A 13,085-nucleotide genomic window follows, 5' to 3' on the forward strand; every position below is an offset into this window, starting at 1 on the left:
AATGGGATTGGGACTGAGATTTGCTAGCTGACAAGCTGGCAACCTAGGAGCCTGGCTTTGCTGCAGCCACCCCTCAATTCAGCACAGACCTGGGGAACTCAGCTTCAAGAGTGCCAGCTGACCAGAGAGCTCTCTCTGTGAGCTCTCTGCTGTGACGGCCAAAGCCGCTGCCTCCACACCCTTCCTATCCCACAGCCACAGGGAGGATGATGGGGAGTGGGACCTCCACGCATTCTTTGCCCTCGGACAAGCCTCAGTTCCTTCAGCTGTGCAATGGGAGAACAATCCCAGCGCTCACTCTCAGGGCTGAGAGCGGCAGGTAACGTGATGAGTGAAAAGCATTTGGTAAAGCACCCATCGCTCATGATGACCGTTCCAAACAACACCTGTCCACTGTCCAGACATTTCCCTTCCTCTGACAGAAACTGAGACAGGTTCGTAGACTCACAGACCATCAGAGCTGGAAGGGAGTTTACCAGAGAGGTCACCTGGCCCAAACCTCCAGAACCCCACTCTACAGATGAGCAAGCTGAGATTTAGTTAGAGAGGGGGAGTAACCTGTTCATTCACTGGGCACTAACAATAGAAACAACGAGAGTGAAAGTCCTTTCTGAGCCCTTTTCACTCACGTTGTCTTGTACCACCCTCTGACTTACCTTAGTGAGACAGGTGTGCTGCTTATGCTACTGTTATTCCCAATTTACAGGTAGAAGAACCAAGCCCTAGAAGACTGGGCCAGAGTTATTCTTGCCCAGGAAGATAGCGGCAGGTCCAGGTTGGAAGCCCAAGCTTCAACGTCACGCAGGTCTGGTTAGGGCCGGCGTGAGAGGGGACTTCACTACAGGATTCCCAGCCTTGGTCCTACCTTCTGAGCCTGGGAGAGAGGCCAGGAAGGCGAGTAGACCAGGAAGTCCTGGGCTGCCTCAAGGTGACCACTTCCTGGGCCAGAGTCCAGGAAAGCCCAGCATCCCTAGCTAGGTTCAGACACAGGGCTCCATCACAGCTCTTGCAGTGGGAGTGGTACCTAAGGACTCTGCTCAGGACAGTGGCCAGTGGCCACCACATCCCTTGGGGGCTAGCCAGAGGCTGGTCCTAGGGCATTTAGGGCCTGGATGAGCACAGTCTGTGCCCAAGGATGACCCTTGTCACTGTCGACTCTGCCCCCGTCACCCCCACTGCGGCTGCCCCCTGAGCCCCCCAGCATCCTTCTTCACACACTGAGGCTTTATTCCACAGTCCTGACTTGCCAGTAGGGCCCTAGCTGGGCCCCCAGCTCGGTCCTCCAATCTGGGACCCCCGGGGCCCTGGAATCTATGAATCCATTGGAGGCAAGATCAGGGATAGAAAAGAGGTGAACTGGCAGCTGGAAGACTCCCGGAGAGCCAAGCCTCAGCGTGGGGAAGACGTGGAGGCTACAGCTCATTCCACTCCTCCTCCAGCCAACGTGGCACAGAAGAGCTGATGCTGGGGTCCAAGTCCACTCAGGATCCTTCAGGGAGTCCTCAAAGACCTGGGGGATGAGTAGGTAAGCCAACCGCATGCCGCACCTTTCCAACAAGACCTCTTCAGTCCCAGTTCCCTTTTCAGCAGCCCCAGGCAAGTGGGTTAAACTCCAGCCCAGAGCTCCCTGCAAGGCTGGACAGCTCCCAGCCTGCACGCCGGATTTCTGAGGCACCAGCGCCCTTCCCCATGTCCACGCCACTCCCCACCTAGAGCAAGTTTCCCCGGGGCGTGATCCCGCCATAACCCAGGCCAATGAGCCGGGCAGGCAGGAAGGAGAAGGAGCGAGGCGGCGGCGTGGGTCAGATACCCGTGGGCCCAGTGTGTCCACCATTCCTGTCGGCGGTGCCTTCCCGGAGCCACGGTCTCCACCTCGAGATCCTCTCACTCAGGAACCTCGGAATCGGCCTGGTTACAGGAGCTCCCGTCTCCCCACAGCATCGCTGCCGCCGGCCGTTCTGGCCCCGAGCCACCCGCGAGGTACTCACCTGGGCCGCGGCGCCCGGGAGAAGGAAAGCCCGTGAGAGGCGTGAAGTCGGAGCCGGTCCGACTCTGCCCGCGCCCGACGCTCTCTCGGGGCGGCGGAGGTCGACGGAGTTGCGCTGGGTGGTCTAGAGCGTGAAGAGGGAATACGAGACGGGCCGGGGAGGAGCGCAGAGAAGAGCTCCGTGCCCGCTGGAAGTCGCGGGAGGCGAGGCGGGCGAGGTGAGCAGCCGCGCCGCAACCGAGCCGGGGACCCGCGCCGCCTGCCGCTCGCAGCCGCCGAGACCTGAGGGAATCCCGGCCCGCCGGCAGCGGCACGGCGGAAGGAGGAGCGCGGGGCTGAGCTGCTTCTCGGAACCCGAGCGCCTCCCGGAGCCCGCCATCCCCGCCACCGCCTCTGGACACCCGGGCGGGTGACCGGCGGGAATTCTGCTCGCTTGGAGCGTGGGACCCGCCGGGCTCGGAGTCTCCAGCGCCGGGGGAAAGTGGGGCCCACGCAGCCAGGACGAGAGGGGGTGCGGTCCCAGTGCCACCCCCGCGCCACTCCCCACGTGGCGGCCGCGCCCCCGGGGCGTGAGCGTATACGCGGAAGGTAGGGGGGGCTGTGAATGAAGCCCCAGCGGCCAATCAGCATGGTCGGCGCGCGGGACTCCAGGAGTGAGGCCCAATGGCGAGCTGTGGGCGGCCGGGCCGGGCGGCAGGCGGGCAGGGGGGGCGGGGGCCGGGGCCGGGGGGCGGGAGGCGGCTCCGCTGGCAGCCAATGGGCGGCGGGTGGGGTGGGGCTCCGGAGCGCTGAGCTGGTCGGGCTTTAAGCCGGCGGAGCGCGGCGGCGGGGCCCGCAGACGGAGTGGAGCGGCGGCGGCGGCGCGGCGCGGGGCGCGGGGCGGCATGGCCACCACCGCGCAGTACTTGCCGCGGGGCCCCGGCGGCGGAGCCGGGGGCACGGGACCGCTTATGCATCCGGATGCCGCGGCGGCAGCGGCAGCGGCGGCGGCAGCCGAGCGGCTGCACGCGGGGGCCGCGTACCGCGAAGTGCAGAAGCTGATGCACCACGAGTGGCTGGGCGCGGGCGCGGGCCACCCCGTGGGCCTAGCGCACCCGCAGTGGCTACCCACGGGAGGAGGCGGCGGCGGCGACTGGGCCGGCGGCCCGCACCTGGAACACGGCAAGGCGGGCGGCGGCAGCGCCGGCCGAGCCGACGACGGTGGCGGCGGCGGCGGTTTCCACGCGCGCCTGGTGCACCAGGGGGCGGCCCACGCGGGCGCGGCATGGGCGCAGGGCGGCACGGCACACCACTTGGGCCCGGCCATGTCGCCGTCGCCGGCGGCCGGCGGGGGCCACCAGCCCCAACCGCTCGGGCTGTACGCGCAGGCGGCCTACCCGGGGGGCGGCGGCAGCGGCCTGGCCGGAATGCTGGCGGCGGGCGGCGGCGGCGCGGGGCCGGGCCTGCACCACGCGCTGCACGAGGACGGCCACGAGGCTCAGCTGGAGCCGTCGCCTCCGCCGCACCTGGGCGCCCACGGACACGCACACGGACATGCACATGCCGGCGGCCTGCACGCGGCAGCGGCGCACCTGCACCCGGGCGCGGGCGGCGGTGGCTCGTCGGTGGGCGAGCACTCGGACGAGGACGCGCCCAGCTCGGACGACCTGGAGCAGTTCGCCAAGCAGTTCAAGCAGCGGCGCATCAAGCTGGGCTTCACGCAGGCCGACGTGGGGCTGGCGCTGGGCACGCTGTACGGTAACGTGTTCTCGCAGACCACCATCTGCCGCTTCGAGGCCCTGCAGCTGAGCTTCAAGAACATGTGCAAGCTCAAGCCGCTGCTCAACAAGTGGCTGGAGGAGACCGACTCGTCCAGCGGCAGCCCCACCAACCTGGACAAGATCGCGGCGCAGGGCCGCAAGCGCAAGAAGCGCACGTCCATCGAGGTGGGGGTCAAAGGCGCGCTCGAGAGCCACTTTCTCAAGTGCCCCAAGCCCTCGGCGCACGAGATCACAGGCTTGGCCGACAGCCTGCAGCTGGAGAAGGAGGTGGTGCGCGTCTGGTTCTGCAACCGGCGGCAGAAGGAGAAGCGCATGACCCCGGCGGCCGGCGCCGGCCACCCGCCCATGGACGACGTGTACGCACCCGGCGAGCTGGGGCCGGGCGGGGGCGGTGCGTCGCCGCCCTCGGCGCCCCCGCCGGCCGCGCTGCACCACCACCACCACACACTGCCCGGCTCCGTGCAGTGACCCCGCGGGCCGGGCCCCCCGCCGGTGCGCGGCGAGGCGCCGCGCGGCCTGAACTCTTTTTGTTCGGTTGCTTTGGATTTTACAAAAAGCCCAGAAACTTTCGAATAAAACCAAACACCCGGACGACCCTCTCCTGCGAGCGGCGAAGACGGCCGATAGGCTGCGTCGCCCGAGCCCCGAGAGAGAGGAGCGAAGATCCGGAACGCGCCAACTCACCCCGGGCATCCTGCCCGCCGCCTGCTCCCTGCCCCCAACCCCTCGACGACCCCCGCCCCTGCCCCCCCGGGCTGTTCGGGGCCGGATCCCGGCAGCGGCCTCCCCACAGCGACAGGTAACGCGGTACGGGGTTAGGGATTACCCGGGAGAGAGGACGGAGAGAGGAGAGTTCCCCATCCCTCTCCCCGGCGCGGATTCCCGAGCCTGAGGGTCGAGGGTGGGGGACTGTCACTTTATTCGCTCCACGCCTCTTCTCTCCCATTAAGGATGCGCCCCATCCCCCTTACCTTTTCTCCGGGCTTGGTTTTTTACAGTTTTTATTTATTCACGGAGCCTCTCGGCTCCTGGGGTCCTTCTAACTCCGCCCGCGCCCTTAATTTAAATCGCTGTATACTGTATTTATCGGGGCCCCGGAGGGGAGGCCGCGAGAGCCGCGTCTGTGTATAAAAGCAGGAAATAGCCAAAGCTTTAATCTAGCCTAATTTATTTTTTCCCCTTACCTTCCCCTACCCTACCCCAAAAAAGCGAAATAAAACAAAAAACAAACAAAAAAGAAAAACTAACAACAAAAAAAATTCGAGTGTTCATTTTTCGTTTCGTTTTATCCGAGCTCCGGCTCGGTTCCCGGCCACGCTGGAGGGGTCTGCGCTCCCACGCACACGCAGATGGGAAGGGGCTTCTGCCCCGCTGTAGACCGACCACCGCACAGCAGGGCCCCCACTCCCCGCGGGGCCCTGACCTCCCGGCCACAAACAAACGAAACTTGGAAAAGTTGGAGATATTTTTTAACCAGCTGTAGAAATAAGCCGTTCCCTGAGAACCTTCTGCCTGAGTCCCTGCAGCTTCCGTCCGCTCCCTTTCAGCCCCCTGGGATGCGGGATGCTGGAGGAGGCCTGCAGAGAAATTCCCCAAATTTGGGGTGAGGTGGGAACCATGTAAATATGTGAGATATGTACACACTGGCGGGGAGAAAGAAACATTTTGTGCTTGGTTTTTATTTTTGGTTTTCCGGGTTGCCCTCCCTCCCCATCCTAAAGGATTTTGTACACCCACTAATCCGAAAAAGATATTTTAATATGATTTCCAGATTTCTGATCCATCTCTATTTATTTTCTGGATGTGTTTGGAGCTTCCCCCTTCTCCATTTCTTGTTCTGTTTGTTACCGTTTGAATTTAAATTTTGTTATTTTATTTTTATTATTTTTTGGAACAATGTTTTGGTGCATTCTCTTTGTATCTTTATTGCAAAAAAATAATAATAATGTAGACTGGGAAGTTCCCTTTATATTTATGTTATAGTAAATATTTTATTACTCACATAAACATGTACCCCAGGGCTGTGTCCTGTCCTCTTTACTACTAGGGCTGGGTTGGTTTGTGGGTGATGGGATGGGATACCCTGGCTCACCTCCCCCAAAGTTCTGGCCTCACTATCTTGGAGGAAGGTGACCACACAGACCTTCTTCCAGGCCAGTATCCGTGCTGCTTGTTACTTGGGCAACGGTTGGGCCCCTGCCTCAGATGAGTGAGGTTAGGGAAGATGAAGCTACCTCATGTCCACCACCCCCCATAAACAGACTATCCTGGGACCAGACCAGGGCCTAAGACACTGCAGACACCACACTGAATTTGGATCGGCCATTCCTCAGGCACAACTCAACTGCTCTTCTGGGCCAAGGAAGAAGCCTGCCTCTCTCGACCTGGACCACCAGCCAGGCATCTTTGTATTCCACACCCCTGACTCTGCACTCCCCGGGTGGGATCCAGGCCAACTTCATCATTCTGGGTCTTGGGGCAGTTGGAAGCCGAGTCAGGCCCCACCAGCCCACCGCAGCTGGCTTTCCACCTGCAAACAAACAGTACCCAAACCTGCCTGGATCCACTGGGAGTTCTAACAGCTTAGACAGGGGTCCTGGGGGAGTTGAGTGGCCTGGGGAGGGACCCCCGCCAGTTTGCGTGGGCAAAGCTGGTACTACTTCTATGCAAACAAATGACCTGCCCCAACTTCTCTTGGGAAGGAGTGGGGGCAAGAAGAGCTGTGCCACCAGAAAGCCCTGGCATCGCCTCTCCAGGGATGGGTCCCCAAGGGAACCCCCACTCCCCAGGAAGTGATGCTCCTGCCTATAGGAGGACTCCCGGGCTGTGCACTCATGACCTGGGGAGGGAAGCAGACATTCTCAGACATCCCCCTGTCAAGCCTTAAACACAGCCTGCCCCCCTCCCCAGAGTCAGGATGGTGGAGGCAGCTCCGGGTTTCAGAGCCAAAGCTGCAGACTATCTGTGTCCCAGTCAAGCTCTTTCTCCTTTAGAATAACTCCTCTTAAAAATACTAATCAAACGGCTCTTCCTGTTTCCTCCGTAGATGCAGTTCTTTTCCCTTCTCAGGAGAAACCACATGAGGTTTCTGTCACTCTTCGTGGAGACAAAGCTTGAAGGCACAAGCTGGGGAGAAAGTTGTGTCCCTAGTGAGGGTATGTGTGTGGCCCCCCTCCCATCAGGGAAGTTGTCCAAGCCCAGGCCTGTGAGAGGCCTTGGCTCCAGCCGACAACATCTTGGACGCCCAGAGAGGTGCTCCCAGACCCCCAAGTTGTCTGTCTCAGGCGGGCTGGGGCCTCAGGATGACTTGTTCGATGCTGAGGGTTCCAGGTGACACCCTGGGCTCTGCCCCTCAATCTCAGGAGAGAGTTGTCTCTGCAGAGGCCACCAACCAGAGGCCACCATGGTTTTCAAAGGCTCAGCCTCTCGCTGCTCCTTTTTTTTTTTTTTTTTTTCTCCCTCCTTAAGTCCAGCCTAGTAAGTGATTAGCCCTGCAGTTGGCACCCGTGTCCCAGCCATTCCATTCCCCAAACCGGCAGGCCAGGGAGCCTCCCCAGGCTTCTTACAAAGGAGGCTGGAAACTTTACCTGCCAGTTGAGCGACACCGCTACCGCTACCGGGAGCCGCTGGTCACCCCACCTAGGCCTCTCATTTCCTGTTCCACTAACTACGGAACTTCGAAGTAGTGCCACACTTCCCCACACTCCCTCCTTGTTTCATCCTTCCTGGATTTGTCCCAGCCTCAGGGCCCTGAAATGGAAGCGAATGTAGCTCGGAGCTCCCTGCCGCTTGAGCCGCAGCAGGATTGGAGGTTGGAAAGGGCGGCCAGGAAGACGGGGGCCCTTCCCTGGCCTCTGCCTGCAGCTGACACCCATTGATTGATTGATTTCCTAATTGTCTGCTTAATCCCGTCCAAGAGGGTGGATGTATTATTTAAGCAAGTCAACTCAAAAACAGCAAAACAATGTGGCCCCCAAGATCGAGCAGCAGCTGAGTAGTAGAACAAAAAGATGAAAAAAAAGTGGGAAAGGGGACGGAAGAAAATCTTCCACTTGGCGAGTATTTTGCTTAATGAGACACCAGCCTGGGACAGCTACCCGGTAACCCAACCCTTGGTCACAGAAGGCCCCAGGGGGCTCCTTCCCCTAGTCGCCAGCCTGGGGTGATGGTAGGAACCACAACACATCTTACTGTATAAGAAAGAAACCATAGGAAATACGGAGAAATATCTTTCCCTGGAGTCTTACTCCCTGGATAGAATAGAGTTTAGGAATGGCAGTCAGCTGCCATTGACCGCTTGACCGTGGGTTTTTCCATCCCATGTGTATGTGGATCTACCTGCTCACTCCTGAGAGCTTGAAACTTCCTTTCGTTCAAGAGAGCCAGCTGTCCCTAGCGTTGACCTCCCACGAAGCCCAAGCTTTCCCTAACAGATTTGGGATTTTCTCATCCCATCTCCCTCCCCTTCTCATTGGAACAAAATTATTTTCTAAGATCATGCAACCACAGATTCTGGTAGCTAGAGAGAGCGTCCCTCTCCCCATGTGAGCCTCTCTGTGTTGGTGTACAAATGTGTGCATGTGCCACTGTGCCCGCAAATCCATAGCTGCTCCCAGACATAGGAGGGGGGAAAGAAAGTCCATGCCACATTGCCGATGCTTTGAGCTGGGACATTTGCAGGGTGGGGGGTGGCTAAAATGGGAAGAAGGAAGGTGGCCACTGTGGTCGCCTGTGATCATCAAGGCACACCTGGATGGTGCCCGGCCCTGAACTTCAAGGACGCCTGTATTCCCCACCACGACGTGCCCCAGGAAGTTGCACTGGCATCAGTGCGTGCCCCAGGAAGTTGCACTGGCATCAATGTTGCATAGCTTAGGACCTGTGCAATCATCCCTTGACCCCAAGACTCAACTGGGTGTCCACAGGACTAGCTGACCCCCGCCACAACTGCCCACTTAGGGCTCTTTAGAATTGAGCCTCCTCTGGAGAGGCTCTGGGCCGACATCGGGGAAGGTCAAGCCCCTAGTGACACACCCAGGCCCAGGCTTTCCCCAGCAGGGCTGGAGCTCCAGAAAAGAGACCCACCTGAGCAGGGGGAGGAGTGAGAGGAGGCTGGTTACTTGGTCTGGCGGCTGCCCCCAAGCTTAGGGAGGGGGATTCACCCGGGGCCTCTGGCTTAGTGACCGAAGCCAGAGGAGCCATCAATCCTGTCCCTGCTCTGCATATGGGAAGGCCTTGGAGTTAGTGTTTGGCCCTCCATTCTGGGCTCCCCTTGCCGCTTGGGAGGCCTCCGTGTGGGAGGACTGCCCCCTATTGGTCCCTGAGCTGGGACACGGCAGCAGTCACCAGGGCCACCTCACAGCTGAGCATACCCCAAAATCAGCATCAAGCTGGCTACTCTACAGAGGGTGCCGGGTAGAGCAGAGGCAACTTTCGCCTCCATTGGAAGCGGTCCTGTTTCACACACACAGGCTTGCCCGTGACCCTTCCTTCCCCATCTACTACCCCGCCTGTTTCCACAGCCATTCTCGGAAATTCTCCATCACAGCTACCTCCTCTGTCTCTGCCCCACTCACACCTATCGCTGCCACTCCTCCTCTCAACCAGCTAAAACCCTGATGCACACGCTGCCAGCTTGCTCGCTCACACGTGCTGACACTCTCGGGCACACCCGTGCCACCGTCTGGCCAGCTTCGCGGCCTTTGACACCGAGCTCTCCAGAGTCTCTGGGTACCTGCACCTGTGCTATTTGATTTGCCACAAGCAGCATCCTTTCCATCCCTTGGCGGGGGTCCCCTCCTCTCAGGATTTTCAAGCACTCACCCCACAAACCACTTTCCAAACACATCCCTGCCCAGCATTGTTCCCAGCTCCTCCCAGATCTCGCCTGCTCCCTTCAGATAATTAAAGTTAGGCTGTGTGTTTGTATGTATGTGTGATCTTATTTTTTAAACACACACCCCCACACATACATATGCGTGTATATATACAAACACACACAGCAATTAGAACTATCCATTCCTGCCATCGTCCCTCCTGTGCTAAAAACATGTCCCCACATCGCCACACCATGAACCCAGCATCATGTAGTCACGGGCTCCTGATCTCTCTCTCTCTCTCTCTCTCTCTCTCTCTCTCTCTCTCTCTGTCACACACACACACACACACACACACACACTCTGACACTTTCACACACCCACCCCCAGCTCCCTCCCTGGTGTTTCTCGGGGGGGGGGGGGGGGGGCATGACCTCCCACCCACCTCCAGGGCATCTGAATGGGCTCCCCTCAGAAGAGCCAAGTACCAGGAGGGCTCTGCCTCAACGGCCCCCCACGCACACACCCCCAGTGGACATGTCTCTGGCTGAGCCTGACCAGGGTGGGTCTGGGTATTATTAGGCTGCAGAGACAGCACGGAGGCATATGGTCTCGTACACAAGAAATAATGTTCATGTTAAATCAGACCTCATGCATAATGCATGGTGCCTGATCTCACATTATTTTGGGTGTTCGTCAAAATCAGTGTTCTTTCTTGTGAGGGCTCCTGAAAGGAAGGGGAAAGGGCGTTTGCTAATTGCACCCGCAGCCTGGACCAGGGAGCCGAACGTGCCCTGGGAGCCTCCCTCTGGCCCCACGAGTGGGTCTCATCCCTCTGTCCCCTCTGTCTTTCCACATAGAAGGAGGGGCTGACTCGGGTTTGGAGCAGGCGTGAGGCCCCGTGTTATTTTTATTTCTTTTCTCTCGGCTCTCTTGTCCCCGGAGGGTTCTGGGGAATAGCAGTGGCTTGTCGTCCGCACACCCGATTCATTTGCCGTTTTATGAACTCCCCTTTGATTCATTGCCTCCCTAAGTCAATGATTCACTCCTGATGGCTTTTCAGAAATCCTTCTTCAAAGGCTCCAGATTATTCAGCTCTTAGCAGGAGCAGACTGTGACCCTGCGCTGCTACTGCCCTCCCTGCTTACGGTTGGAAATTGTCACCATCCTTGCCTTTCCCCAGGGCTGGCCAGCCTGGAGAGGAGGAAGTGCTCCCTCCATGCAGAAGCTGCTAGAGTTGACCTCAGCAGCTCATGGACAGACCTGGCCCTCTGGCAAAGCCCCTTCCTGCCACTGTGGGTTACCTGCATTTTCCCATTGTCATCAAAATCCCTGGGGATGCTCTCCATGTCTCAGGAGAGGCAGAGAGCAGAATAGTGAAGCACAGGGGCTGTGGGACCAGAAAGATCTGGGTACAAATCCTGGCTCCACCTCTTATCAGCTGTGTGACTTTAGGCCAGCTCCTTACCCTTTCTGTGCCTCAGTTTTCTGATACGGTGACAATGGCAGTCCCTACATCATAGAGCTATTTTGAGGATTAAGGGACATGAGGTACACAGAGTGCTCAGCATAAGTAGGTGATGGATGAATGAAAGCTGTTTTACTGTGGGGCCTGGGTAGGGCATTGTACAAAAGCAAGTGAACAGGGAAGAAAACCAAAATGTAATGAACTTTTACACGGATCCCACTCCGCCCAAGGCACTCTGACATAATACTTATCCGTGCACTGACTTTGTACTTTATTTTCTTTATCTCACATTAACTATTCCTATTTTGCAGATGAGGAAACTGCTGCCCAGAGGGTTTGAGTGACCTATCCAAGGCAGCAAGACTAGTTAATTATAAAGCCTGGAATAAAACCCATTTTATCTGACACACCGGTCCATGTTATTTTTATACTCCCTGCTGGGGTGAACAGCAGTGTCCAGTGCTTCGGGCATGTGCCCAAAGCAGAGGGGGTTCTAGAACTCAGGACTGGGCCAGGGAGAGAAGTAGGGACCAAAGGTATTAGAGCTAATTAGATCTGCCCCCTTCTCCACCACCATGCAATCAGGTAAATCCCATGAGGCTCAGGGAAGTTGGATGAATCACCAAGAAGTTCAGGAAGCCTTCCTGATGTGTCGATTCAGAGCACTGTGCACTGAGAAGCTACATATAGTGGCTAAGAATGTGGGCCCTGGCATCTGCCCAGGCTTCCATCCTGGCCTCACCACCTCCTACCCATGGGACCTTGGGCAAGCTACTTATGCTCTCCATACCTCAATTTCCTCATCTGTCAAAAGAAGACGATGACAGTACCTGCCTGGTAGGATTGCTGTGAGGATTAGATGAGAGATGATATACATAAACACTTAGAAGAGAGCCTGGCATAGTGTAAGTGTGCATTAAATATTAGCTATAAAATCAACTTTATATGTACAATATATATTATTGCATAATTGCTGGGGCTGAAGCAGTGGAGAAAAATAATGCCTAGTGCTTTTTCTACCCCCAGAATTATTTTTCTTCATTCTCAAAACCATTCTGGGAAGAAAAGTTCAAGCTTTCCATTCCCAGTCCACAGATGAGGAAACGGAGGCCCAAGGATTTTGAGGGACTTGCCCAAAATGACCCAGAAAATTAGTGGCAGGTGCAATCTCCTAGCCTGTTCCCCACATCTGACTCTTTGTGGCAACCCCATGCCCCCAGTAATGTGCTCTGAGCCTCTTGTAAGTACTAAGGCTCTGTGCTGGGTTCTGGGTAGACAGCACCCAGAGGGTCAGGGAAGGCGCCATAGACAGTGGTACCATTAAGCTAGACAGTGGTACCATTAATGCAACAGTGGTACGCATTCATGAAGAATGTGTGAGGGGTTGCCTCTGGGCCTCCTAGCTCAGGGCCTGATCCCAAGGAGATAAAACCACTCAGCCCCAATGCCCTCAGACCCCACTAGTTCCCCCTTCCTGAGCCTTCATGCCTCTTCCTGCCCTGCTCAGGACCCTTCCACACACCCCCTTTGATCCCAACACAGAAGATTCAACTCAGGGTCAAGGCCCCTAGACCCCATGAAGCCACGCACCATGACCCTAATCTAACTATAGATTCCTTCACGTCCCAACTCCTGCTTCTCCTGCAACCCTGCCCAGAGGTTGACCACCAAACCATGCCACAGGGCATCCCAGCCTAAAAGGCAGGGGCCAGGTACCTGGCTCCAGGCCTCACTCTACTGTTTATCTTTAGTATGACCCAAGTTGGGTCACTTGTCATCTCTGGACCTCAATATATGAAATGGGCATTCCCTCGTTTACCTACATCCATCCTACGTCCATCCATTCGTCCATTCACCAACCACCCACAAACCCATGTAACCATCCATTCATCCGTCTACCCACCCATCCTCTCATCCATTCATCCATGTACGTACCTCTTCAACCACCCACCCATCCATTTACCCAACCACTCACAATCCACCCACTCATCCAATCATACAATTTAACAGGTCCTATGTTGAGAAGCAGGAACAGACCAGTCCCCCTGTCCTTA

General features: G+C 57.5%; 1 protein-coding gene across 1 annotated transcript; it reads left to right on the forward strand.

Annotated features, from left to right (window-relative positions):
- Positions 1 to 2,871: 2,871 nt before the first annotated feature.
- Positions 2,872 to 4,215, forward strand: POU3F1 (POU class 3 homeobox 1). Its single transcript, XM_061186761.1, has one exon. The coding sequence runs from the start codon at positions 2,872 to 2,874 to the stop codon at positions 4,213 to 4,215; it is 1,344 nt and encodes a 447-aa protein (XP_061042744.1).
- Positions 4,216 to 13,085: the final 8,870 nt, after the last annotated feature.

Source organism: Eubalaena glacialis, chromosome 3 (assembly GCF_028564815.1).
Source record: "Eubalaena glacialis isolate mEubGla1 chromosome 3, mEubGla1.1.hap2.+ XY, whole genome shotgun sequence".
NCBI classification, from domain to species: domain Eukaryota; kingdom Metazoa; phylum Chordata; class Mammalia; order Artiodactyla; family Balaenidae; genus Eubalaena; species Eubalaena glacialis.